General features: G+C 38.8%; 1 protein-coding gene across 11 annotated transcripts in view; it reads right to left on the bottom strand.

Annotated features, from left to right (window-relative positions):
- The window catches only part of LPP (LIM domain containing preferred translocation partner in lipoma), a 684273-nt gene that overhangs the window by 364195 nt on the left and 294128 nt on the right, over positions 1-25950 (bottom strand). For all 11 annotated transcript variants that reach the window (XM_068546435.1, XM_068546441.1, XM_068546442.1 and 8 more), the window contains one exon: positions 16756-16868. In XM_068546435.1, the coding sequence (XP_068402536.1) occupies positions 16756-16868 (113 nt within the window). The remainder of the gene's footprint in view (positions 1-16755; positions 16869-25950) is intronic.

Raw genomic sequence — 25950 nt, 5'->3', positions numbered from 1 at the left:
GAAGAAGCTTGGCTGGTATCCAGGGAACAGATATCCGGAGGATAAACATGGTCCTCATGACGAAAGAAGAGAGTGGTCAGGGGTCATTGTAACCTGGGACTTAGTGTTGATGTGGGAACAAACACATCGTATGAATCACATATATTTTGGGCCGTGCACAGACAATTCACATTAATGACACTCCCAGGAGGAATTCCTATTTTTACGAAAAGGTTGCCATTGATAAAAAGTGAGTATGGGACCAGAGCAGAAAGTTGAATTCACCTTAATCAGGAATGAATGTGAGTCCGCAAGAAAACAAACATTTCTGCCTTCGACCTCGGGAATACAAATAAACAAGTGCTATGAAAAGTCTGTTATTACCCCCAACAGAAACTAAAGAAGCCAAAGGAGGCAAGGGATGACGCTGTCTCAAGCCTCAGCTTTCTCATCTCCACTGAAAAAGCCTTGCTCTACTCCACAACTCTGCTCATGCCTCTTCTCAGGCTTTCCTGAGAAATGTTTCCTTTTCGTAGACTATTCAGAGTCAAGCCATAATCAAATGGCTACTGTTTACTTAGTGATGGTTCAATACCTAGTCTCTATTAAAGAACCAGGACGAATAACAAGGAAATAATGAAAAACTGAATTTGTCATTTCTACCATTCCTGCCCTCCTCTCACCTATTGCATCGTGAACTTTCTTCTTTATGACACATTCCACTTAAACCAGTTCTAGATGCTCTGTCCCCAACTGTTGTTCAGAGTGGAATCCAGGCCCCCACTTGGATTTCAATCAAAAGGGTTTAAAGTAGTGAGATATCTCACCAAGTCATATCCCCTCTTGGTTTTAGTTTCCACCTATGAAATAGAAAAATAATAATACAACTCCCACAGGGATACTTTGAAAACCAGGTGGGCTAAGGTCTTGGGAACCACGTGTCCTGTAGAATGCTAAGGGTACAGTAGGTTCTTCTGTCAGTGTTGGCTCACAGGGTGTTTGGAAATGAGAGGATTGCAGGATTACACTAAGCGAATGGTAGGAGGCCCTACAGATATTAAATCACAAGTCTTGGTCTCAGGATGGGGCTAGATTTTGGTGGTGAAAGAAAGACCCTACAAGAAGGAAAAGGCTGAGGTTCTGAAGGGACACTGGGCCGCCTCTGAGGACAGAAGCACCTCAGATGCCCATTAAAAGGGAAAATCCTTAGGCCCCCTCCCAGATTTACCAAATCTGAACTTTTGGGAGCAGGGCCTAGTGATCTGAATTTAACAAGCCCTTTGCAACCCCTCCCCTAATTCTTTCCCACACTCAATTTGAAATCTGCTGGCCTAGAATTTGGGTGTTGGGCGCTAATGCAAGTGCTAACAATAACTGGAACAATTTAATTAAAATCCCACAACTCTGAACACATTTAAGGAGAACTCTTTACTAATGTATTCTAACCCAATTCCCGGGGACAGGGAAAAGACTTTTCTCTCCCTCGACAGCTCTGTGTTCTCACCCACAGTGCCAACAGAGCAAACACAATCCACTTCACTTGTCCTCTTCTGCAGAAATGGCAGCAGCGTTTACCACCTTGAAGGGGTGCTGTGAGTTTCCATTTACTGGCGTTTATAAAGTCTTCTGAGTGTTCTGATAAATCAACTATAAATTGTCGTTATTCATAGCACCCTGTTGGAGCTTAATACATATTCAATTGAAAAGCAATGACAACAATACAGCGATATCCACAAATTAGCATTCATTATAGCAATGTATGATTCTCACCCTACCGTCACAATTGTATCTAAGCAGAGCTGTTTCTGTCTGGAGACTGTGGAGTCCCTCTCATTAATGACAAGTAATCTTTGCTCAGTGGTATCCACATTTCCTCCAGTAAAGTTCACATTACACTGGCCTCAGAGTTCTGATTTTTCAGAGGAATTTCCTATTTGGCAAACACTAGGATAGAAAGCAAATATCTCTTTCCTGAAGAAAGTCAGGATCCTGCAAAGCATCTTGGACCCCTCCATTTCCCATCTCCCCTCCTTCCAAATGGCTCTGGACTCCAGCTCCCCTTCACCATGGTCATGGCCACCACCCCGTTTCAGGCTCTGGTCTGCCTCACGAGACTCTTGCAGTTGACTCCAAACCATCCTACCATTGCCACTTCTGACCAGTCAAGGCCTGCTATATTATAGAAAGCCATCTAAATGGAGACCAGGTAATTTTATTCTCTTTCATAAAGTTCTTTATTGTTCCCCAATGATAACTAGTATAGACTCAGATTGGGAAAATCCCCAAACTGTCACCTAAACAGCTAAAGAGAAGTAATTCACTTATTTGAATTAGGGGAGCGGCTGTAAGGCACTCAGGGAAAGAAAGAGAGCAGAGAGAGACACTCAGGCAGAAGGAACAGCTTGAGCAAAGGGCTGTAACACTAGGTGTCTCTTTATCTATGTAGTTCAGAGTTCAGCTTTCTCCAGGGGCATCATCTGGCAGCCGGCCAAGACTCCACTGATGGAGGTGTCTCCCTCCCCTCCCCCTGCCTTCTCTGCCCTGTCTCTCAGGCACCAGAGCACATCTTGCCATCCTCGGTTTTGCTGACTCCAGTCTCCTCCTCTGCATGAGCCTTTGACATGCATAGTTGAGGTTGAGGAATCTGTGCCTAGTGGGTTTGAGGTTTCATCAAGAGAAAAAGAAGGAACTTATGTGATTTCACTGAGTAACTATTTTCACTACAAAAAATTCCCATATTTATTTTTTTCCCTTTTTGAAATGGCACTAAGGAGATACATGCCAGACTGCCATGAACAGGGTTGTACTTTCCAAACAGTAGCAAGGACTAAAAATAGAAAAGCTTGATTTGCTCAAGATGTATATAATATAACTTCCTCTCCCGTTTCCTTTCCCCACCATGCTGAGCCAGTGCACAGAAGTGTACATTTTGGACCCTTTGAGTGTTTACAACAGCATCAAAAGGGTGATAAGCCTATGTATATAGTACATACTCCACAGAGGTTTCCAGAGAATTCTTATTGCCAAGACAAAGAATGAATCAATCAATCCACAAATATCTACCAAATATCCCTCAATGAGATAAACACTATGGGTGATACAGGAATGTGAGCTGTGATCCAACCTTCACACAGTTTCTAAAAGGGGAATGACAAGAGAATAATAGATAGCATTCAAATCTGTGAGTCCAGAACTTCCAGTTGGGATGGGGGTTGGGGTCACCTCTCCTACGGTGTCACCCTGGGCAGTTAACTCAAGAAATCTGGGCACCCATTTCCTCATCACAGGAAAGATGAACTGGATTATGATCCTTTCGAAGCTGAGGCTCTAGGATTTGTGATGTCAAGTGATTTCTACAGGTCTCCCCCGTGTCGTATTTTGATTCTGGCTTTATGATATAGAGTTTGGAGGCACATGATATAATTACATCAGTCCACAAACAGGCATATATCCAGTGGCAGCAAAATGAAACATAATTAACTGATTTATCCATTAACTGATTCATTGTAGCCTTTACTATGAACCAGATACTACTGGATACTCTATACTCTTTACCTTAACGAATCCTCAGAATAACTTTCTAAGTGATCATTCCCATTTTGCATGTGAAGATAACTGGTAACACAACTGGTAAGCAATAGAGCAGAGCTTCCTGGCACTAAACCCTAGGTTCATGTCACTGCACCACACCACCCAGTCAATAGAGTCAGGATGCAAAGAAGGGAGAGATGGGGACGACACATCTGGCGGTGTCAGAGGGTACGAATCAGGCTTTTAAAAAATGGGGAGGATTCCTGATCAGCTGAGAGCTGAGGATACTTCAGGCACCAAGAAAGACACAAGGAGAATTAACTCACATGGGAAACTGACAGTGACGCCATCAGCCTCGCAAGAGCAAAGATGAAAAGAGCACAGTGGGAGATAAGGTGTACTTTAAAGGATGAGGTAGGTCTTGGAGTACTCTGAAAATCAACTAAGAGAAGAAATTTAGTGTGACAGTCAAAAAAAGCCATAGAAGGAAAATAACATTTTTCGAAGACTGATCAGTTAGGGAAATGCAGCTGGAAGGGAAAAAAAAACACAAAGCAATGAGTCTATTGTGATATGGAGAAGGAATGAACTAGGACATCGAAAATGAAGAGACTAGAGCAAACTTGAGAGTCACTTTGAACCAAAAAAAAAAAATCAGATGTTGGTGCTAGATATATTTAAAAAGTAAGACACATCAACAGTGACCACAGAGTTTAGAATTTGGGAGCCAAGAAAATATGGTGGTACCTCTAACAGAATGGAAGTTTTGGGGGAAGACGTGAGTAGAATTTGTACACCTGTTGAATGTGAAGGTGCTCCCTGTGGAAAGATTTTCTATGGATAAATGGCACAATAGTTGTCAAAGAAAGACACAGTGCCAAGAGTCGTAACCAGTCCAAGTCATTAAATAGACAGGGATGGAAGCTGACTCTGTGAGAGTTGTGACTTCTACTGAGAGAAGACAGAAGGTCAAAAGGGAGAACACTGAGTGGGCACCTAAAAAATTAGGGACAGAAAAAAAGAAAAAGGGAGTTCTAAGAAAGAAAAGGAATAGTTGCAGATCTAGCAAAGGAACCAAGGAGGTTCTTTTTTTTTTTTTTTTTAATATTTATGTATTTATTTGCACTGGGTCTTAGTTGCAGCAGGCGGGCTCCTTAGTTGTGGCTCGTGGGCTCCTTAGTTGCAACACACATGTGGGATCTAGTTCCCTGACCAGGTATCGAACCTGGGCTCCCTGCATTGGGAGCATGGAGTCTTAACCACTGCGCCACCAGGGAAGTCCCCCAAGGAGGTTCTTTTTAATGAAAATTGAAGGAGGAAGCAAGGAGGTTCAAGTCATCAAGAGTGTTCCTTGCCCGACAGAGTTAGAAGAACGTCTCAGAAAAATAACAGTCATTAGCGAATCAGGGATTGGGTGGGGGTGGGGGTAGGTGGTAGGTGGTAGCAGATGCATGCAAGAGCCATTTCAATAGAGTTGAAATGACTTAAGTTCATGGTAGGACTGTAACTTAAAATCGGAGAGAAACATGGTGGAGGGGAGGGGAGACAGCCTCATTTGCTGAATCTGTAACTGCGGAAATAGTTTTCTGTAGTAGTTGCCATGCCCGAAAACTGGTTTCTGTCCCCACTGGGTCAGAAAAGAAATACTAAAGTGACACGGTATGGCTTTCAATGAGCTAAAAGGAAATGAAAACAATACAATAGGCACATTTCAAGTTACAAAATGGCTTGATTTAAAATGATAATAAAAATGATGAAGTTCCCTGAATATGCACAGTGAAATATTCTTCTGGTTGCTGTTATTTTTAATTTAATTGTTTGATCATCTCTCAATGGAATACCTGAGTCTGAGCCAGCCAGGTCCTCTGTGCAGTTCTGAGACAGGTTTTCTGAAGTCAGGACCCTGACTCTCAAGGGCACATATGACGTGAATCCTTAAATCTGTGTTCAGGGGATGGTTTGCCATGCTCTTTTCAATACACATCATACATCAAATATACCATTGAAGGCCATTCAGTTAATCATTGCTCCAAATATATAATTTCTAATAGAAAGAATTAAAGCTCAAGGATGCTAAAATAATGTTATGAAAAATACATATTTTAAGGTAAATCCTTTAATTACTGATTCAGAAAGTGCTATCAAATGGGTTATTTTCATCTGACTGTCCAAAAAAAAAAAAAAAAAACCCAGAAGATGAGAGAAATAGAATTATCATTCTAGTTCTATGACTGAAAAATTGAGAGATCTGGCTCTTAGAGATGATCCTCCCCAAATCACATATCATATGGATGTGTCATCTACAGGTCAAAACAGAAGGTGGTTTTAGGATAGGCACAGACTCCTTTAAGCACTAAAGGGAATGAAACAAACTATGGGGAAAGGAGGGCGTGTCTGGGCTCTGGCTCTTGCTCTCCCTCTCTCCCTCTCTCCCTCTCTCTCTCTCTCTCTCTCTCTCTCTCTCCTTCTTTACACCAGGTATTGCCAATTTTACTTTTTTCTACAGTAATAAAAATTGACATCTTTACTGAAGTTTACTGACGAAATAAATATAAAAACAAACAAAAAATTTGGAAAAAATTCCATTTTAAAGGTCTACAAGCAACTTTCCTGTATTTTAATGTCAAAGTACAATCTTCCAATCTGTAAAGATGCAGACAGTTTTAAAAAGGCTAAAGACAATATTGCAATAGAGGATTTTACAACCAAACTCATAAAAGCATGGGCTACCAATTAATGAAATTACTTGGAGAGGAACATGACAATTGGTGTTTTGTGTCCTTCATTGAAAAACAGTATAAAGGAAGAGTAACAATAAAGCAGTGCTGCCAAAAGAGAAAGAAATGGACTGGCATGACTCAGAAAAAGGTAGGGTCTCGTTCCTGCCCCAAGACACCTAATACTATGGAAACCTGGACTATTACCTAACTCTCTGAGCCTCAGTCTCTTCACTAGCACAAGGTGGAGAATTATCCCTACCCTTCCCCTTCATAAGTTATTTAACGGCTCAAGTGAGATAAAGTGTATGAAAGTCTTTCATTAAAAACAAAACAACAAAACAATGTCAATTTTGGAATTTATGGAATTTACAGGGTAGGAGCCTTGGACAGGTCAAACTCACAAAAGTTAATGATAAAATAATGATAATAATAGCTTAACCCCTCAAGGATTCATATAAGTACTGCATGCAGTAATATATTTTCAGTTTTAAATACCTGACTTTTGAATGGATCAACCCAAATTAGCTATGCACAGAAAATCTCCCTAAAACATTAGAGTTTCAAAAATAAAATATGAGTTAATGCCCTTGGTTTTTGGTTTTGGCACCCTCTATGCCCACTTTTACCCCTTCTTTCGGATCAAGTTGTTTTGTGCTCATGTTGAGTGGATTACGGAAATTACAGAGGAACTAAAGGATCTGTGACCCCAAAGGATCTGTGAGCCCATAGGGCTTCCTTACCAAATCCATGGATAAGAAGTACATGGTACAATCGGTGAGGGGATTGTCAGGGAATATGCCGGAGGCTGGGATGGAAGATGTGCTTATTTCCACTAAAGAATTACAAAGAAAGCTATCTTGGTGGCCCCTGGCCACTAGCCATAAACACATATTGTTGATGACTTTGGCTGCTTTTTGAGAATTTAAAATGATCTGCCTTCTCTCATTTGTAAGGATTTGATACTAAGCCAAGAGGCTTAAAAGTCCCCCAAATGCATTTTGTTTTTGTTTTTATCCATTCAAAAATAAATCATTGCTTCCATGAAACTTGTTGTGAAATCTAAACAAGCTGCCTCAAATCTTTGAGGCTTAACTTTTTTTGTATTTGTTAAATTAAATGTGTGCTATTCTTACTTATGAAGATCAAATTCAATAATATAAAGTATTTTGCAGTTTGTAAACAACTATGAAGTTATAAAACAGCTAATATTTTATTATTGGTAATAACACCTTGGGGCATTGAATTTTAGAGTCATAAGAGAGCTAAGATTATTTAATTCAACCATTTTGACGAAAGAGCTTGTGGGAGTATTTCTTTGGCAAAAAGCCTTAAAATCCTCAAGCATGTAAGAGCAAGGGATGGCATCATTAGTGAACCTTGGGGAGGTGTGGTACAAAGCAAAGGACAGCAATAACTATGCCAGAACTCAGCACAGAGACCAGTTAACCCAGAACAGTGTAACCATAATAGCATCAATGGTTAACATTTACTAAGCTCTAAGCTATGGCAGGCTCATATGATATTCTCTATGTAACCTCACAACAACCCAAAGAGGTAGGTACAACAATTATTCCCATTCTACAGATAAGCAAACAGGGGCATGAAAAGGTTAAATAACATGATCATAGTCACATAGCTAGTGAGTGGGGAGCCACGTGTGACCCCAGGTAGTCTGGATCAGCACTTACAGTGTTCACCATCATACTATGTTGTCCCTGAAGTTTTACTTGGCCTAGATGATGCAATCAGGGAGGGCTTTTCTGTGGTGGCGCCCTCAAGGGCAGCAGCGTGAGCCTGAGATAAATAGCAAAAGATAGCAATATCTGAGCTGACTTCAAACTGCCTCGACAAAAAAGGTGAGGGGGTGGTGGAGCCTCTTAGAAAAGAAAGTTTGGGGTACATACTGAAAGCCAGTCAAAACAGCAGTGAAATCACTTAATGAGTTCATTCCTTCTAATAAAAGGTACTTTGCCACTATCCCTGACACTCCTGGTGACATAGTCATAGAAAGGCATGAATGAGGAAAAAGTGAGGGAGGAAACTGAGAACTCAAGCAGAGAACACCCTGCAGAAGGGCTGGCCACAGCCTACTGCTGCCCTCACTGGGCATATATGTACAGCATGTAAAACAGGGGCTTTGCTACCCGCCAAGGGACCTTCACAACTAATAAATAGCCTTGATGCTTCTTGTTCTGCTCTTGGCATGTGTATCTAAGGGAAACCCGTTCCCTGGCCTCCCACACAGTGACGACCGGATGCACACACCCTGTGGCTGACCTGATATTTAAAGGACTATATGTTGAGGTAGGTTCCCTCTATGCCCACTTTCTGGAGAGTTTTTCTCATAAATGGGTGTTGAATTTTGTCAAAAGCTTTTTCTGCATCTATTGAGATGATCATATGGTTTTTATTCTTCAATTTGTTAATATGGTGTATCACATTGATTGATTTGCGTATATTGAAGAATCCTTGCATCCCTGGGGTAAATCCCACTTGATCGTGGTGTATGATCCTTTTAATGTGCTGCTGGACTCTGTTTGCTAGTATTTTGTTGAGGATTTTTGCGTCTATGTTCATCAGTGATAATTGGTCTGTAATTTTCTTTTTTTGTGATATCTTTGTCTGGTTTTGGTATCAGGGTGATGGTGGCCTCATTGAACGAGTTTGGGAGCGTTCCTCCCTCTGCAATTTTTTGGAAGAGTTTGAGAAGGACAAGTGTTAGCTCTTCTCTAAATGTTTGATAGAATTTGCCTGTGAAGCCATCTGATCCTGGACTTTTGTTTGCTGCAAGATTTTTAATTATAGTTTCAATTTCATTACTTGTGATTGGTCTGTTTAATCACTTCATTGTACAGCAGAAACTAACACAACTTTGTAAAGCAATTATACTCCAATTAAAAAAAAAAAGTGGCAAGTAAAGGACTGTATGGTTTCTGATATAGATAAAAGATAAAGTTTGGAGTACAAGCGAGCTAAGTCTACCAGAACAGCAGATTCAGAGCGGCCCCAAAGCACATTTTCTCCCTAAACTCAGGTGTATATAGCATTTATAATTTGAGAGTACATCATCACCACAAAATTAAAAATAAAGAAAGGAAGCAAGCAATAGGGATTCTTCCATATGGCAGAACTATTGAAAAAGAATACCAATATGAAGAATGGGGGAAAAAAATCCAAAACCATAAAATAGGAGTTCCATAAGGGAGAAAACGGCAAATGAAAAATTAAAACTCATTTTCCCAACATCACAAGAAAATCCCCCTTAGCTAAATAAAAACTTGACTCCTCAGATCAAACAGATTCACTGAATGCTGAGTAGAAATATTGGGGTGAGGGTGAGGGAAGCTGTATCTAGAAACAGTGTAGTAAAATTGCTGAATCCCCCAAACAAAGCTTACAGATCAAACAAGAAAAAGTTACTAAATTGGAAAAAGAATCAGACTGGCATCAGATTTCTCATCTGTAACACTAAAGACTGAACGATACAAAGTAATAACATAGAAATCTTTGTTGAGTATTGAGGTAAAGAAAATTTGACCCTAGAATTCTACTTGCAGCCAAACTTTTACTTAACAATGAAACCAAAAAAAAAGTCATTTTCAGATATACAAGGACTTAGAAAATATATCATCCATGTAGCCTTTCCCAAATAAATAAACAAATAAGTAAGTAAATAAATAAATAAATATTTTATAAAGTACTGTAGGAGGAATTAAAAAAAAAAAAAAAAAGGACAAAAAAGAGCCAGTATGATGAATTCAAGAAAAAGAAATAGCAAACAAACAAGAAACAATGCAATAAACAAAAGCTATAGTTTATTAATAATGTGATGGTACAATTTAATGTGAGAAATAATTTTTTAAAAAGAGGTGTTATAAAGTTTAAAATATTGCAACACATTCTCCAAACTGTGTTAATAATACTTTAGATGAGGCAGGAAAAGGAATGCTCAAATTTCATATGGTATATATATTGGGAGTAGGGCACATATGCATATCATAATTTTTCCTTGATAGAGAAACATGTTTGAAAATATTTACTCCATATTGTTTGATTTACTTACATTACTAAGAAAAATCATGCATTACTTTTTAGCTGTACAAAAAAAAAATAAATGTATTTCAGCTTTGAAGGAATCACTAAGATTCTTGATGGGAAAGACAAAATGGGATAAAAACTTCCACTGACTCAGAAAGAACCAACTTAAGTTTCACTTAATTTGGGCACAGGAAATTTTCTGAAATATGCAAATATTGTAAATTACTCCCAATAAAGAAACTCAGGAGCTAAAGCAAATCTAACCTCACCGGTTATCTCAACACACAACAGAACTGACCGCAACCTATTTCCCCCTAAGACTTTTCTTGCCCAGCAATCAGCCAAACTTTCACTGCAGAATACATGCATGTGTCCTAGATTATTTCAAAAGAGTAGCAGCAGTGGTAATTGAGTTGATATGGGTGAATGAGCATGCGTGTGTACACATACTCCACTATCGATCCCTGGGAAAGGGTTTACCTTTTAAAATAGATTCTTAAAAAACAAGGAAGAGAAACTGTGACATTCATGAAAAAGGGTCAAATTACTAAATGAAACACTGGAATACTCCCTATCGGCTGTGGCCTGCTACTTTCAAAGAAGTTTTTATAAGTCTAGACACCAAAAATATCTCATTTCTCATCTGAATACCCAATCGGAGGATGATTCAGAGCGAAAGGCAAACAGGAAAACTCCGACATTCGCTTCTAGAAAGTCACACTGCCCGGAGGCTGTGACATGCCTAAGAACCCACCAGCCCTGCTAAACATACACTCCTCTACATGTGTGGACCGTAAAAGGAGGAGATAATCATGAAGCAAGCTGCTGCTGCTACTGTTGTTGCCAGGGTCACAAACAACCCTACAAATCAACTAGGGCCCCTCGCTAACACAAGACCCAAAGGAACAAGGCAAAGGGCCAGGAAGAAATAAGCATCACGGTCACTCCTCTGGTATGTTTTCATGGATCAAGATATTCTTATATCCTCACTACAAAGGAAGGATAAGCACTTCAGAGTGGATTAAAGCTTTTGCTGAGCATTTTGGTTTTGCTCTGGCAATACTGCATCTCTGCTCTTAATTTCTGTAGACTGGATCTCCTTTTTCACCCAGCCTCTTCCTTCCTCACCCCACTACCAGGTAGCAGAAGGGATGACTTCTATGGTAGGGTATGTCCAAACCATAGGAAGCAAGGCCTGCTGCCTATTTCTGTGAGCTCATGAATGAATGTGCCCATGGCTGAGGGCCTGAGTTCTCTACGTCTACAAGTAAAATTCTGTCATTCCGTACCTGTCATCATGATAGCACTAGACTAAGGGTCACAGGACACAGATTTCAGTTCCAGTTCTACTGAAACATCAATAGATTTTTAAGCTATTATTGATAAATGAAATACATAAAATGAGTAAGTAGATAAATGACTACAATCCACCATTCACCCTACACATCTATGAGCTTTGAAATTGTTTTCACAAGAGTAGAAACGACTTAGCCCACAAACTTTTGGACCCTGACTTTAAGACAAGACAATAAAGGATTTAGAAGTTTCTCCAGAAACAGACTCATAGACATAGAGTACAGACCTGTGGTTGCCAAGGAAGGTTGGGGGAAAGGGGAGGGAGGGATGGATTGGGAGTTTGGGATTAGCAGATGCAAACTAATATATATAGAATGGATAAACAACAAGGTCCTACCTTATAGCACAGGGAACTCTATTCAATATCCTGTGATAAACCATAATGGAAAATAATATGAAAAAGAACATATACATAACTGAATCACTTCACTGTACAGCAGAAATTAACACAACATTGTAAATCAACTATACTCCAAATCAACTATACTCCAATAAAATGAATTTTTAAAAATTAAAAATTAAAAAAAAGAAGTCCCTCTTCTTCCTTCTCTTTTCAACAAACTCTGGGCATTTCCCCAAGTTCAGTGAGTAGCTCACATGACACTGTTTTCATGCTCTCCTCAGAAAAGTGACCTCTTTCAGGAGTTTTATGGCTCACCCCCTTGAGAGAGACACCACCTCTCTCTCTCCTGGCCAGACAGTTCCTTTGAATGCACATCATTTTCTAAGAGGGTAGGAAGAAAATCAGTATGAGGAAATCATAAAGGGACAAATTTCAGTTCAATAAGAGAAAGACATTTGTAATACCTGGAGTAACCAGCAATGGATGAAACAGTCTGTTTTCTGAGGTGGAGGGGCTGGAGTTACCCTAGCAAAGGCAGCCATCTGCCTGAAGGAATGGAAGAGGTGATGGGAACTGGAAAGGTAAAAGCCCAGGAGAACAGACACATAAAAGCAAGCCACGCTCTGGGTCACAAAGAGTGAGGTAGAGTGAGGAGATGTCAGCTGGTGGTCATGAAGAAAAAGTCAAGCAAACATGTCATAAAAAGAGGAAGTTAAATATCGGGCACCTGAACTCAAAGCCATCAGGTATCAGCAGGTAAATCCCTGAGGAGCTCAAGGAAGTCTACCAGACAACTCAGAGCTATTTGCATAGGGCTTCCCACAAGGGCAACACGTTTTGTCTGATGGTGTGTTAAAAGCACCACTTGGCACCCAACAACAGACCTGGGGATCTCAACCTTATATTTCAATAATAACAAATACCTGTAATGATTTCAGAACATTCTTCAGAATATTCTGTATTCTTATACTTGTTGCTTTATTGCCTAAAATTCCATTCCCCCATTTGAAAATTAAGATCTTAATTAGCCATCAAAGTTCAGTTCAATTGAAATTGTTTCCAAGAATCCTTCTTGCATGTCTCTAGACATAGTTAATTTATTTCCCCCACCCTCTACCTCAATATAGGACTAAGATTGTGCTTCCGATCAAAGCATGATGACTAAGGAATAATTTACTACGAAACACCTTAATTTAGAAGTTGGGTATATATGCATCTTCCAAGCTTGAATCGGAGGTTGTATCTGATCTATTCCTTGGCCTTCAACATTGCCTCAGCTGTAGCAGTCACCCATAAACATTTTGTTAAATTGAAAAAAAATTAGGAGAGTCAAATGACAGAAAAGGCACTTGAGTTATGATCTCTAATTCCCTTGCAAACCTGAAATTCTATGACATATTCTCCCTCTCTAAAACTTCTCTAAACGATGCTATATGCCTGCCCATTGGCTGGCTGAAATAGAAAGGAATTACCAACTGTGGCATGAGATCAAACAAAGCTAACAGTTCCAACATTGAGACTCAGGGCACTAGACCCATGATGACAAGTTCTAAGGCTATAAACCCCAGCGTATGTGTCTGACCTATAGAAGTTATTCAACGTATCATGAATGAATGAATAACAAATGAATGAATGAAGTGACTGCTAAATGGTCACCCCAAACCTTACAGCCACTATGCTCGAACCGATACTGACAGAAGAGAAAATCTCTCATTGATTTTCCAAGATTCATCTTTTCCCACAAAAATGAGAATTCTCAAAACAAGAATTCTTGACACTAAATATTTGCCTTTTGCAAAGGAAAAAGAAAAAAGTTTACAGCATGCAGCAGAAATTCAGAGACAAGCAAAACTCCAACAACACCTGGTCCTTCCAAACAAAAGCATGTTACCCCCTCATCGGAACCTCAGAGTCTTGAGAGGCCTGAAGCAAAATCACGTGCAAAGTGAGAGGAAGGACAGATAAAGAGTCAAGATTTCTCAAAAGAGTTCTGTCAGAAACTATAGGATCCACATCTTCTTGGGTCTCAGTTTCCTCACTTGTGAAGAGAGGGAATTAATTCATTCAGCAAGTATTTGAAAAGCTGTAACCAGATGCCTGGCACCAGGTTTGGACTCAATGATCTCTTAGGTCCCTTTCAGCTCTGAAAAACTTATAATTCTTAGAGTCACACTTAATAGAGGTTCTTTTGGCCCTGACCTGAAGATCTAGCTGGAAACATAAACAGATTTCTACATAAAAACACACATTTACCAGCTATAATTTGGACTTGGCAACAGGAGTTTTCACCATTGGCTGGGAGAAAAACATGCAGAATTTTCTCCTGTGATTACATTACTCTGAGTTCCATCGTAGCTCAAATCTAAAGTTGGGGCAAATATGGCCAGAAATATGGCCAGAGTGGGACCAAGCCTCTATCACATCACATCACCACCACACAAGGAAAGGACATGCCCATTTTCTTCTTCTTCTTCTTTTTTTTTAATGTATTTACTTTATTTATTTATTTTTGGCTGCGTTGGGTCTTTGTTGCTGCACGTGGGCTTTCCCTAGTTGCAGCGAGAGGGGGCTACTCTTCCTTGTGGTGCGCGGGCTTCTCATTGCGGTGGCTTCTCTTGTTGCGGAACATGGGCTCTAGGCACGTGGGCTTCAGTAGTTGTGGCTCGCGGGCTTAGTTGCTCCGCGGCATGTGGGATCTTCCCGGACCAGGGCTCGAACCCGTGTCCCCTGCATTGGCAGGCGGATTCTTAACCACTGCGCCACCAGGGAAGTCCCTGCCCATTTTCTTTTGAACTTGTCAACAATCTTCCACATATTCAATCACAACACACCTCTCCTACCAGATCTGCCCTTTTCCATTTGGCAAAATCTGTTTTATTTTTTTATCCTTCTTCCTTCTGTTTTATAGAACATAAGCCAACATGGCAACAAGCTTTTTGTTTATTTCCTTCCTTTTCAAAAACAAAGTCATAGCTTGGATATGGTTAACAGGACAAGATCTATACAGAAAAAGACTTCTTGTAATTTTATGAAAGCCCCAGGTTTGATTTTTCTTAATGAAACCCTTGGCAAGCCTTATTATTATTCTTGTTGCTGTTACTTTTATATGGTGACAATTATAACATCAAAATATCTATAAGGTGATTATAGTTTAGTACATTCAAATCCATCTGTATTTCATTTAATTATTAGAGGTAGAAACAGTTATCTTATCTTTAATTACAAGAAAAGTGGGCCTTCGGGTGACCTGGTCGAGATCATGTGACAAGAATAAGCTGCTCAACTAGTATCAAACACAACTCTTCTGTCACAAGGTCAAGCAAACTTTTCAGAACTCAGGATTTTACATGCTTACAAAATAGTTACATAACTATTCAAGAAAGAAGATAGACTAAGCAAAATGTTTAATTGCATAAATTAAACAATATGCAAAGAACAGCCCTTACTAACATGTAAGTTTCATAAGGGCAGAACCCTGTTTGTCTTTTTTGATATAGAATACGTAGTGCTATAAAGGTGCCCACACAGAGCACAGAAATATTTGTTGAGTGAATTAATCATTTCTACCTTTGTCTCCTCTAACCTGAAATTTAAGAGAAAAAAAGTCACACAATGAACTGAACTATTTAAGCAGTTACTTTCTATGGCTTTTCCTCTTTAAAATTTATTATGGGAAATCTTAAACATGTACAAAGGTAGAACAAATAATGAATTAAACCTCCATGCACCCAACAATTATCAACTCATAACTAATATTTTCTCACCTATATTCTCACTCAGCAGCTCCCTACTCTTACGATTCTTTTTTATTGGAGTATAGTTGATTTACACTGTTGTGTTAGTTTCAGGTGTACAGCAAAGTGAATCAGTTATACATATATATATATATATGTATATATATACATATATATATATATATGTATATATACACATATATACATATATATATATATACACATACCCACTCTTTTTTAGATTCTTTTGATTTTAAAGCAAATACCAGGCACTATTCCACTTCATTCACCAATCCTGCCGACATTTCTCCAAAAAATAAGGATTTTTTTCTTTGACATATCTATAGTAACATCATCACCCCTAAAAATATGACAATAATTTTATGACAATATTACTTAGTCTTCCTTCCTGACATAACTGGCATTTAACTGCCTAAACAGTGGCAGCTGGGCACCAGTGGCTCTACATGAACACAGGCTGAGAACTTTTACTGTTGCTTCTGAATCTAGCCCTGAGTCACCTTGCTATCAACACCCCCTGGAGCACAAATACTTCTAAATAGTCAATACATACCATACTGTGCACGCCTGACCTCACTCAGAAGAGAAAACCTAAGAAATTTTGCTGTTGCTTTTGCTAGAAAGATGTTGCTGACCAATTAGTACCCACAGTGACCAGCCAGAACCTTAAAATATCAGCCTTACTCATTTAGAATGCAGCGTCTGTGGAAAGAGAAAAAAGGCAATAAAAAAGCCTGGTTGTGTGTCTCCAGGATAACAAGAAAATGTGGACTTCTCAAATGGCATTCCTAAAGAATGACTTTCAGTTTCAAAATAAAATTAGTAGGTAAAAGGATTTCCAGGGCTTCAGAGGGCAAGCCAGCAGAACTCCGGGAAGCTTGAGCTGGGCAGCTGGCATTAAAATGCCTTAGTGCTTTGTGAGGTGTAAAGCTCTCTGTAGGCTCTGGATGAATGTTTATCCATCACAGAAACAATCTCAGAATTCATGATTCCTAGCATGGCTTATAAACATGACTTCAACCCCAGATCTTACCTGTGCCCTGAAAGCACTGTCATCAAGGGGAGGTGGAGGAGGGAAGTTCCCAGAGCCCGATGGAGAAGCACTGGAATCATCTAGAGGTGGAGGCGGGGGTGGAAGAAAATCACCTGTGGAAAGGAAACACACACATGAAATTAACACGGATGCAATACTATAGCACTCTTACAAACACAGACAGTCCCCAACTTATGATGGTTCCACCTATAATTTCTCGACTTTACCACGGTGCAAAAGCAACAGGCACTCAACAAAAAACGTACTTTGAATTTTGATCTATTCCTGGGCTAGCTAATCATATGGGGTGCAATACTGTTGTGATGCTGGGCTTCGGCAGGCAGCCTCAGCTCCCGGTCAGCCAGGAGATCGCCGGGGTGAACAACCCATACACTTACAACCATTCTGTTTTTCACTTTCAGTACAGTGTCCAATACATGACATAATATACCCAACTTTTTATTATAAAATAGGCTTTGTGTTACATGATTTTGCCCAACTGTAGGCTGAATGTAAGTGCATGTTTAAGGTAGGCAAGGCTAAGCTATGATGTTTGGTAGATTAGGTGTATTAAATACATTTTCCACTTAATATTTTCAACTTACAGTGGGTTTTTCACGATGCAACCCCATCGTAAGTCAAGGAAGATTTGCATTAGCTGGCATTTTACTGCTTTGTAATTGGCTTTGACACATAATCTTTTGTCCTGCACAGCAATTATTCCCTAAGTTCTCCTCGTTTAATTAGCATCCTTAACTTTCAGAATAATAAGGATCAGACGGGATGCTTAGAAGTGACATAAAGCTGCTGTAGAAGCGCGTCAAGTACATTTAGCCAGAACAGGGAAGGTGCTTGGAGTGGTGGATTACTGAGGTGTATGAGACTTGTTGCTTGTTCTCAATAAATTTTCAGTCAAGCAGAGAAGGAAAAAAATGTGTAAACAGGTAAGGTAACACAAGGTGCAATTTATTAAGCTCTACAAACTCTTTTGGAAGTTAAGATAAAGGAAAGCTTACATTCATTTGGAGTAACAAGGAAGCTTTACTGGAGTATTTAAATTGTCCCTGAACATTATGATGTAGATAGTAAGTTCACGCTAGACAGAAATAAAGGAAAATAGAGGCATAATGGTAAAAAAAAAAAAAAAAAAAAAAATCAGAGTCTAGAGAATAAAAAGCAAGTTACAATATAGCATAAACACAGGAATGTAAAATAACACTAGTAGGTTATAAAAATTAAAGCAGTATGAAAATAAGCTTTTAAGTGTGTTCCACATCTAGCATAGAGTTTGAATTTTATTGTGCATGCAGTGAGGATCCATTAAGGATTTCTGAGAAGGAAACACTTCTAAGAATATGATTTACTAAAGACTAAGCTAAAAGAGTGTGCAGGACAAGATTAGGAGAAACTGGAATAAGAAACATCCAATTTGGAAAGCCATACACTATCCAGGCTTTAGGATACTAGGAAATCTAACATCGCTTCTTCGGTTCTTGGTATGGAATCTTTTTAAATATTCTTTGCAAGAAATTCTATTAAGAAAAGGAAATCTTCATTTTCTAAAACAAATTTCTCTATGTGCCCTTTTCCTTTTAGCAATAATGTTTTAGACGTGTTGGGGAACTGTCCTCCTCTATGGATAAATAGTTTTTCCTTGCATTTCAGCTGTTCAACACTTAGTGGTAGAGTATAGTCTCTACCACTCAGTGAGTCACTGTTGGATAGTACCAAAACATCACAACTTAGGTCTTCAGAAAAGAAACAGTCTAAATCTCACAGTGGAAGGATGGTGACTTGGACTGATTGTTCTGATACACCTTTGAGATTGTTCAGTTGAGCTCCATTTGCCTTATAAATAACAGTCTTACACAGAGAACAGATTTGTGGTTGCCAAGAGGGAGGGGGAGGTGGGGTAGGGATGGATTGGGAGTTTACGATTAGCAGATGCAAACTATTATATATAGAATGGATAAACAACAAGGTCCTACTGTATAACACAGGGAACTATATTCAATATCCTATGATAAACCATAGTGGAAAAGAATATGAAAAAGAATGCACATATATGTATGACTGAATTACTGTGCTATACAGCAGAAATTAACACATTGTAAATCAACTATACTTCAATAAAATAAATTTTAGAAAAGTAACAGTCTTAGAGTTGGAAGAGTAGCTAACAGCTGTCAAGTCTAGCTCCCAGCCATATTCAGGCTACCAAGAAGTCAAACACACTATCTTTGGAATACTCTGTTTTTTGGACTCTCACCATGCACCAGGCACTGAGCTAAGATTCTCCTAGGCTACCTCTTACTCCCACAACAACTCTCTATGCTGCTGATGGTTCTGAAACTTTAGAGCTCACTAGGATCGCTGGAAGGTCTCGTTAAAACACAGATTGCTGGGTCCCACCCCCAGAAGCTCTGATTCAGTAGGTCTGGGTCAGGGTCTGATAATTTGCGTTCCTAATAAATCCCCAGGTGATGCTGGTGCTCCTGGTGACCACACTTTGAGAACCACTGCATTAAGCAAAGTGTCATAGTATTCCTACTTTGGACCCCATAGAATTGGAAAGGTTCAATGGCATGTCATATAGAAACATCTCTACTTCTCTCATCCTTCTGGGTGTACACATCTGAAGATATATGTCGTCTATATCCTTATTAAAATTATAAGTCTCATAAATCATTATTAACTCCATCTAAGAGTTCTAAACATTGGCTAGGTACTAGAATCACCAAGGAATCTTATCTAAAAATGCCGATGCCCAAACCCTATCTCATACCAATGCATTCAGAATCTCAGGGATGGGGAAAAGGAATGGGGAGAAGGGATCAGATGCCCGTATTCCTTTAAAACCCAGATAATGCTAATGTGCAGCCAGGACTGAGAAACTCACTGGCCTTCAAAAAAAAATGAAATACCTGTCAAGTAAAAAGGATCGTCACCAAGATCTTTTCTACCTTTAAAGGTCATAATGTATGAGACAAAAGCTCACAATGAAGTTTTAAGTGATCAGCAAAGAAGTCTAGGTTGATGGAGACTCGATGATCAAATTCTACTTCACAGCTTAATTTTCAGGTTCAAATGTTCTATCTGGACCTATGTCGTCTTCATATTCAATTTAAAAGAGAATTTCTCAGCACCTTCTTATACTTTACCAGATTCTCTATGTCATAGGAATTGTCAGAGCATTAAACAGTATCAGAACTGACCAAAATCTTGGAGATATATTATGAAGGTAGAAACAGAGGCCCACAAAAGACACATGAACTGCCCAAATTCTCAGAGCAAACTTGTCTTAGAATAAAAAGTACACCTGCCTATCTCTGAGGTCCCTTCCAACTATATCCTTCTTGACCCTATACTTCTGCCATAGAAATTAAATAAAGTGAGGTGCAGGTTGATGAGAGTCCTGGGAGGGTGAAAAGGAACCGAGAAAGAAAACAGGATGTATTTTTTTAAAAGAAATATCTTGAAAACAACATAAATCTAGACCATGTGTTCTAGGCAAGATTAGGCAGATTATTAAAGTCATAGTGATAACCTCATAATACGTATCTGCTTATTTTAATCAGTTACTAAGTTAGACCAAAGTTTTCCATCTTTCAAGCTCAATCATCATAGGCTTCTTGCTACATTGTTTAGAGTGGAGCTCACATTTTAAAAGGATGTGGAGGACTGGGTAAATGTCTAGAAAACAGACACACACACATGATAAAGGGATAGAAAATGGGTCCTTTGAAGGGAAGCATGACTAGTTAAGACAGTTGGAATGAAAAACTCTTCGTAAAGAGTTTTAAATCAGACTAAGAACTATTATGAGAATTCTGACTTCAGGCTCACCATTTTAACAGGCAGGTCAACAGAGGGAAATGCCTCTAAGTAACCGTAAGTTCAGCTTAAGAGAGAAGGCACAATTTCCATGTTTAAGGAAGATGGCAAAAAGGAAAGAACAAAATGTGTGTATATAAATGTTGCGGGGGAAGATCCTTTCCTTTACAGTAGATTTCTTCAAACGATGAAAGAGCACTTGGCTGAGATGCTTGCAGGGCAACCCTCCTAAAGGAAAAAGCACCTGGACGGAATCAGCTGTAGTATCTTACAACCAGCAATGCTAAGCTGTAGACCTTCACATTAGTGCATGCCCTGCCCTCTGGGCTTGCTGGGGAAATCCAAGTGAACTCCCAGACCCTGTGAATTACAGGGGTACTGAATAAATCCAACAGGCAAGCCAAAAATGGACACACATCAGGCAACTGGGGAATGCAGTGATACATAAAAGCTAAGAAAGAAATATTCGGTTTTATTAGGAGTAGAGTAGTCACAGACACATGTCTATAAACCTGGTTTCCTCCTTACCCTTTTCCTCACCATACAAAGCCTACCCAACACACAAAATACATTTATTCCTCAATTACCAGCTAAAATGATTTACTCCAAAGTTACACTGCTAGTGAAATACAGAGCTGGAAATAGATGCTCACAATGCCTTGGAGAGAAGCAAGGAAAGATCTTGCTTAATTTGCTCTATACCATCCCATCTCATTCAGCTAATATTCAAAAGGTTTTTGCTTTGTGCCAGATGTAGCACCATGAGGCAGTTCAGGTGAGTTCGGCAAATAAAGTATTATATCCCTGATTCCCAAACACTACTTTATTCCAGTTGACATCAGAAAATAGCCTGTTATGCATACCATTAACTTGAAGAGAGTGAGGAAAAACTCCCAGAAACCCAGCTATTTATATTTTCTCAAGCTACCCTTTCTAGTCTAGGGGTATTTAAAAGGCAGTGGCACTGAGAAGCAGATGTGGCTACTTGATTGTAACTGAGTCATCACCCACTGTAGCTACCCCAGTAACATGGCTCAGGCATATATAAAAGGCATCTACCTGAAAACAGTTTGCTTAGCCCTTCATGATATGACGTCCCCCGTGAGAGGGAGAAAATAACAAGAATTTACCAACAAAGAAGATGGTTACTGGTTATATATGATTGTAGTGCAAAAGTACAAGGGAGTAATTAAACTCAGATCATCAATAAAGTCTGGATTCATTTACTATGGTTAAAAAAAAAAAAAAAAGCAAGCATCATTCTCCTTCTTCTTGATCCAAATATCCATGTAAACCTACATACACACACACATACGAATTTAGATAACAGCCCCTTTTGTGCCTCATACAGGTTCTATCCCAGCATCTATAATACTTGACTGCATTTATGTGTTCATGGCCATTCTCTCCTAGTAAGAACTGAAACTCCTAACAAACAGAGCCCACTCATAATTTATCTTTCTATCCCCACCACCTGGCATAAGGTTTGGGCCATGTCATCCCTCAGTAAACGCAGGCTGAAAAACTAAATGAATAAAAAGCCATTTAATCACTCAATTGCTTTTTTTTTTTTAAATGACCTGGTGTCTTAGGTGCTTTTCAAACATCAATGTTCAAATCACCAAAAGGATCTAGCTAAAATGCAGGCTCTGATTCGCCAGGTCTGGGGTGAGGCCTGAGATTCTGCATTTCTCACATGCTCCCAGGTGATGCTGATGTAGATCTGTAGACCGCACATGAAGGGCTCTGGCAGTTGGCAGATGTTGGCTCTCTAACTTCCTTAAATGGAGAAATTCTGGTTGTTTAAGGAAAATCTAAACTTTAAGGTAATTATAAATAAAATTACTTTGGAGCTCCTCAAATTAAGAATTTAAATTATGAGTACACAAGAGATTGGGTTGGAACACACACACACACACACACACACACACACACACACACACGAAATAAAAATAATTATGGTGACCAGATCATAAGCTTCAAGTAAAGACAGTTATTCTTTTCCATTAATAGTAACTAACAGAGAAAGGAAATATGTTCCAAAGAAAATAGTACAAAATTTCAAGCCCCAAAACTTAAAACACAAAGCCTAGCTCAACCCTTTACTTTGGAAAAGGCACTGCTACCATCTCAGGTTCAGTTTTCCTCACCTATTAAATGAGTATAACAATAGCCACTTCACGGTGTCCCTCTGCAGATCAGCCCAGTTAAAACTGAGAGTCTGGACCTTTTTTTTGACTACAACCTAGAAGTAAAGAAATAACCTTTTACATGATGATGCAAAATTCCTATCTGGACATGTGTAAGTACCTGTATATCTGAAACAAGGGTTTCATGAAACCATACTTATTGCACGTAATCCACACTGACATCTTCTCTGTTATTTATTTTACTTTAAAGGTGTTGTGTGTGACCCACTAAAGTGACTGTGACCCATGAATGGGTCTCAATCCACAGTCTGAACACTGCTAAGCTAAGCTGCACGTAAGTGACTTGTACAATGTGTACATGATAGATGACATTTTTTTCTTTGCACTTACGCACAAAAGAGCAGCTGAGTCTAAATTTGCCTGCTCAGTAGAGAAGACCAAATCTGAGAAGATGAAGCTCTCTGAGCAAGGGTGAGAAAAGAGAACAAGTGAGAAGATACAATAAATAGAACAGGAGTGAAAAATCCCTGTAAGGTGGTTGAGTTATATCACAGCTGTAGCATTCTCCTCATAAATGAGAGGCAATTTATTATGAAACCAAGCAACTGAAGACTTTGTTTACAATTTTACCCTCAAATCCATCTTCAGTTTGCATTAAAACACATGTGCCACCAAGAAAACTCCATCAGAGAGCACACTGGGTAAAATCTTTTAAAAGTGAAGTATCAAGATTTATGACACTAAGTAAATGTTATTTGTGTGATAACATATATACATATATGCCTGTATTATCAGGGAGTACCTTTGAAGTAGATTCCCAAGAAATTGTTAAAGGCAAGTTGCCTCTAAGAAGATCAATTTTGCAACTGGGGAACAAGAGTGGAAGAGAAACTCACTTTTCGTTATACAAATTTCTAACCGGTCACTGTTCTACCCACTTATTTTAAAATAACACATACACACAATTCAAAAGAGAATTTTCAGTACCTAGAAATGTGTCATAAGTTTTCAAAAACCACCAGGAAATATTGGGATATGGCAGAGATCAAGGAACCATTGAGGATAAGTCCCATTTAATGCATCACCTCCCAGTCTTCTCAATCTATTTACTACCCATTGGTTGTAACTAAAAATATGAAAGGAGTTGCACTGATTTACTCAATGTGTGGCTCCTATTAGAGATAGGATAAAAAGCCTGCTTATTCCCAGAGCCAAAGCCTAGGCACCATCTCAGAGTGACCACAGACCTCTTTCCTGGATTAAGCACTCACGGAGCTACTAATAAGGCAGCTCCTGAATTTCCATTTTTCTCCTGTTCCTTCAGTGTGCAGCCCCTTTGAGAACTCACTGGCAGAACTGATAATTATCAGGGCAAGGTTGGGCATCCCTGGTTCCCTGTCCTCACTGTCATCAAAATAGCAACAATACTGCCCCCCTTAAATGACACGTCTTCATCTGTAAATGGGAAGATATGTGACCTCAACCAAGTAGCTTCAGTTCTCTAGTTCTCACACTAGACATTTTTGGAGTTCATGCTTTTGTTATATATAATGATATATTAGAAGAGAAACCTTTCTACTTTTCTTCCATTTTTATTTTCTGCTGCTTAACTAAAAAACAAACAAATTTTTGATTCTGATAGTACTTAATTTTCTAAGTCATGTTATTTAAATGAAAGGTCAAAATTAAAGAGTGATGAAACACAATAATGGTATAAGACGATATAAGAAATTCAGCACTCGTACGCTACTTATATATAAATAGGAGTGTTAAAGATAAAACTTTCTCAAGAAAATTTGGCAACAGGTATCAAAAGCCTTAAAAATGTTTATACACTTTGATGCAGCAATACCACTTTTAATAAATTATCCGACTAAAGCAGTGACTAAAGACTATACAGGGAAGCAGGTTAAAGAATCTTAATCACAGTGAAATACAATGGAAATGATCAGACTATTCATCAATAAAATTTGGGTAAAAAAAAATCAATTGAAGTCAGTCACACACTGGAAAATTGTGTTGCCATCAAAATGATGATGTTGATCTAGATCTGACATCTATTTAGTCATTGATTGGGTGCCTTCTATGTGCCAGGGATTATTTTAGACACCAGAAGGAAACATCGAACAAACAAATAAATAAAACAAACACAAAGAGCGGCACTCGTGTAATTTATACTCTATCAGGAGAAGAAGAACACTTAAAAAATAAATTACATAAAACATACTTGATATCAAATCTTGATAAGTACTATACAGATATATAGGGCAAGGAAGGGGGAAAGGACTGCTAGGGTGATGGTGGAACGTTGCAGTTTTAAAGAGAAAGGTTGGAAAATGTCTCATGGAGGTGATATTTGAACAAAGACTTAAATCTAGTGAAGGTGTGAGTCATGGGGTATCTGGTACAAGTACATGAAACGCTGTTTCTGATGTATTACCTTGTGAGGAAAAAAATGGGCTACTGAATATTGTTTATAATATGGCACTATTTCTGTATAAACATTTTGTATACGTTAACAATGTTGTTTATAGCTCATGGGATGGTTGTCTACAGCTCATGCCTTCTCCTTTTGGTTTAATTGTTATACAATAAATGTGAATTATAGGCATGCATTTTTAAAAAATCAAAAGGAAGATACTTTGAAATGAATTGCAGAATCTACTTAAGCCAGTGTTTAATTTTAATGCATCACTATATTTACCCAAGCCAAAATGTAATGTCTCCGTCATCCTTCTAAATAACTTAGCTTGAAATGCTCTTACAGATTCTCAAATTAAAAGCAGGAAGAATGATTATCCTAAAGTAGATGAAGTCTCCCTGATTTTCAGATGGACAGTTTCACTCTACATCTAGCTAATACGGAATCCCTGGGTCGTCACTGAGTTCAATAGTCCTCATGTTTGACCACAAATAAATAGTCTGTGTGAAGGTGAAATACCTTAGGGCATCGTATCTAAGTATGCTGTATTTCTCTATCACATAGGGGTCTCCATTTGTTGAAAAACAGATTCACTTTCTTAGTCAAGAAACACTGAATGATTTTCAAATAATATGAAATTAGGAGGACAGTCTGGTTCTCCAAATGGAGTAAAACCAAATTGCATTTTTGAATCCACCAAGTGTCAATTGTCTTACAAAAAGACAGTAATTTCTACCGAAACAACAAACCACACCATATAATTTGGCTTCCAAAGATGGGCATTCAAAA

The sequence above is a fragment of the Eschrichtius robustus genome, chromosome 6 (assembly GCF_028021215.1).
Source record: "Eschrichtius robustus isolate mEscRob2 chromosome 6, mEscRob2.pri, whole genome shotgun sequence".
In the NCBI taxonomy this organism is placed as follows: domain Eukaryota; kingdom Metazoa; phylum Chordata; class Mammalia; order Artiodactyla; family Eschrichtiidae; genus Eschrichtius; species Eschrichtius robustus.
This window is presented reverse-complemented; position numbering and strand designations above follow the sequence as displayed.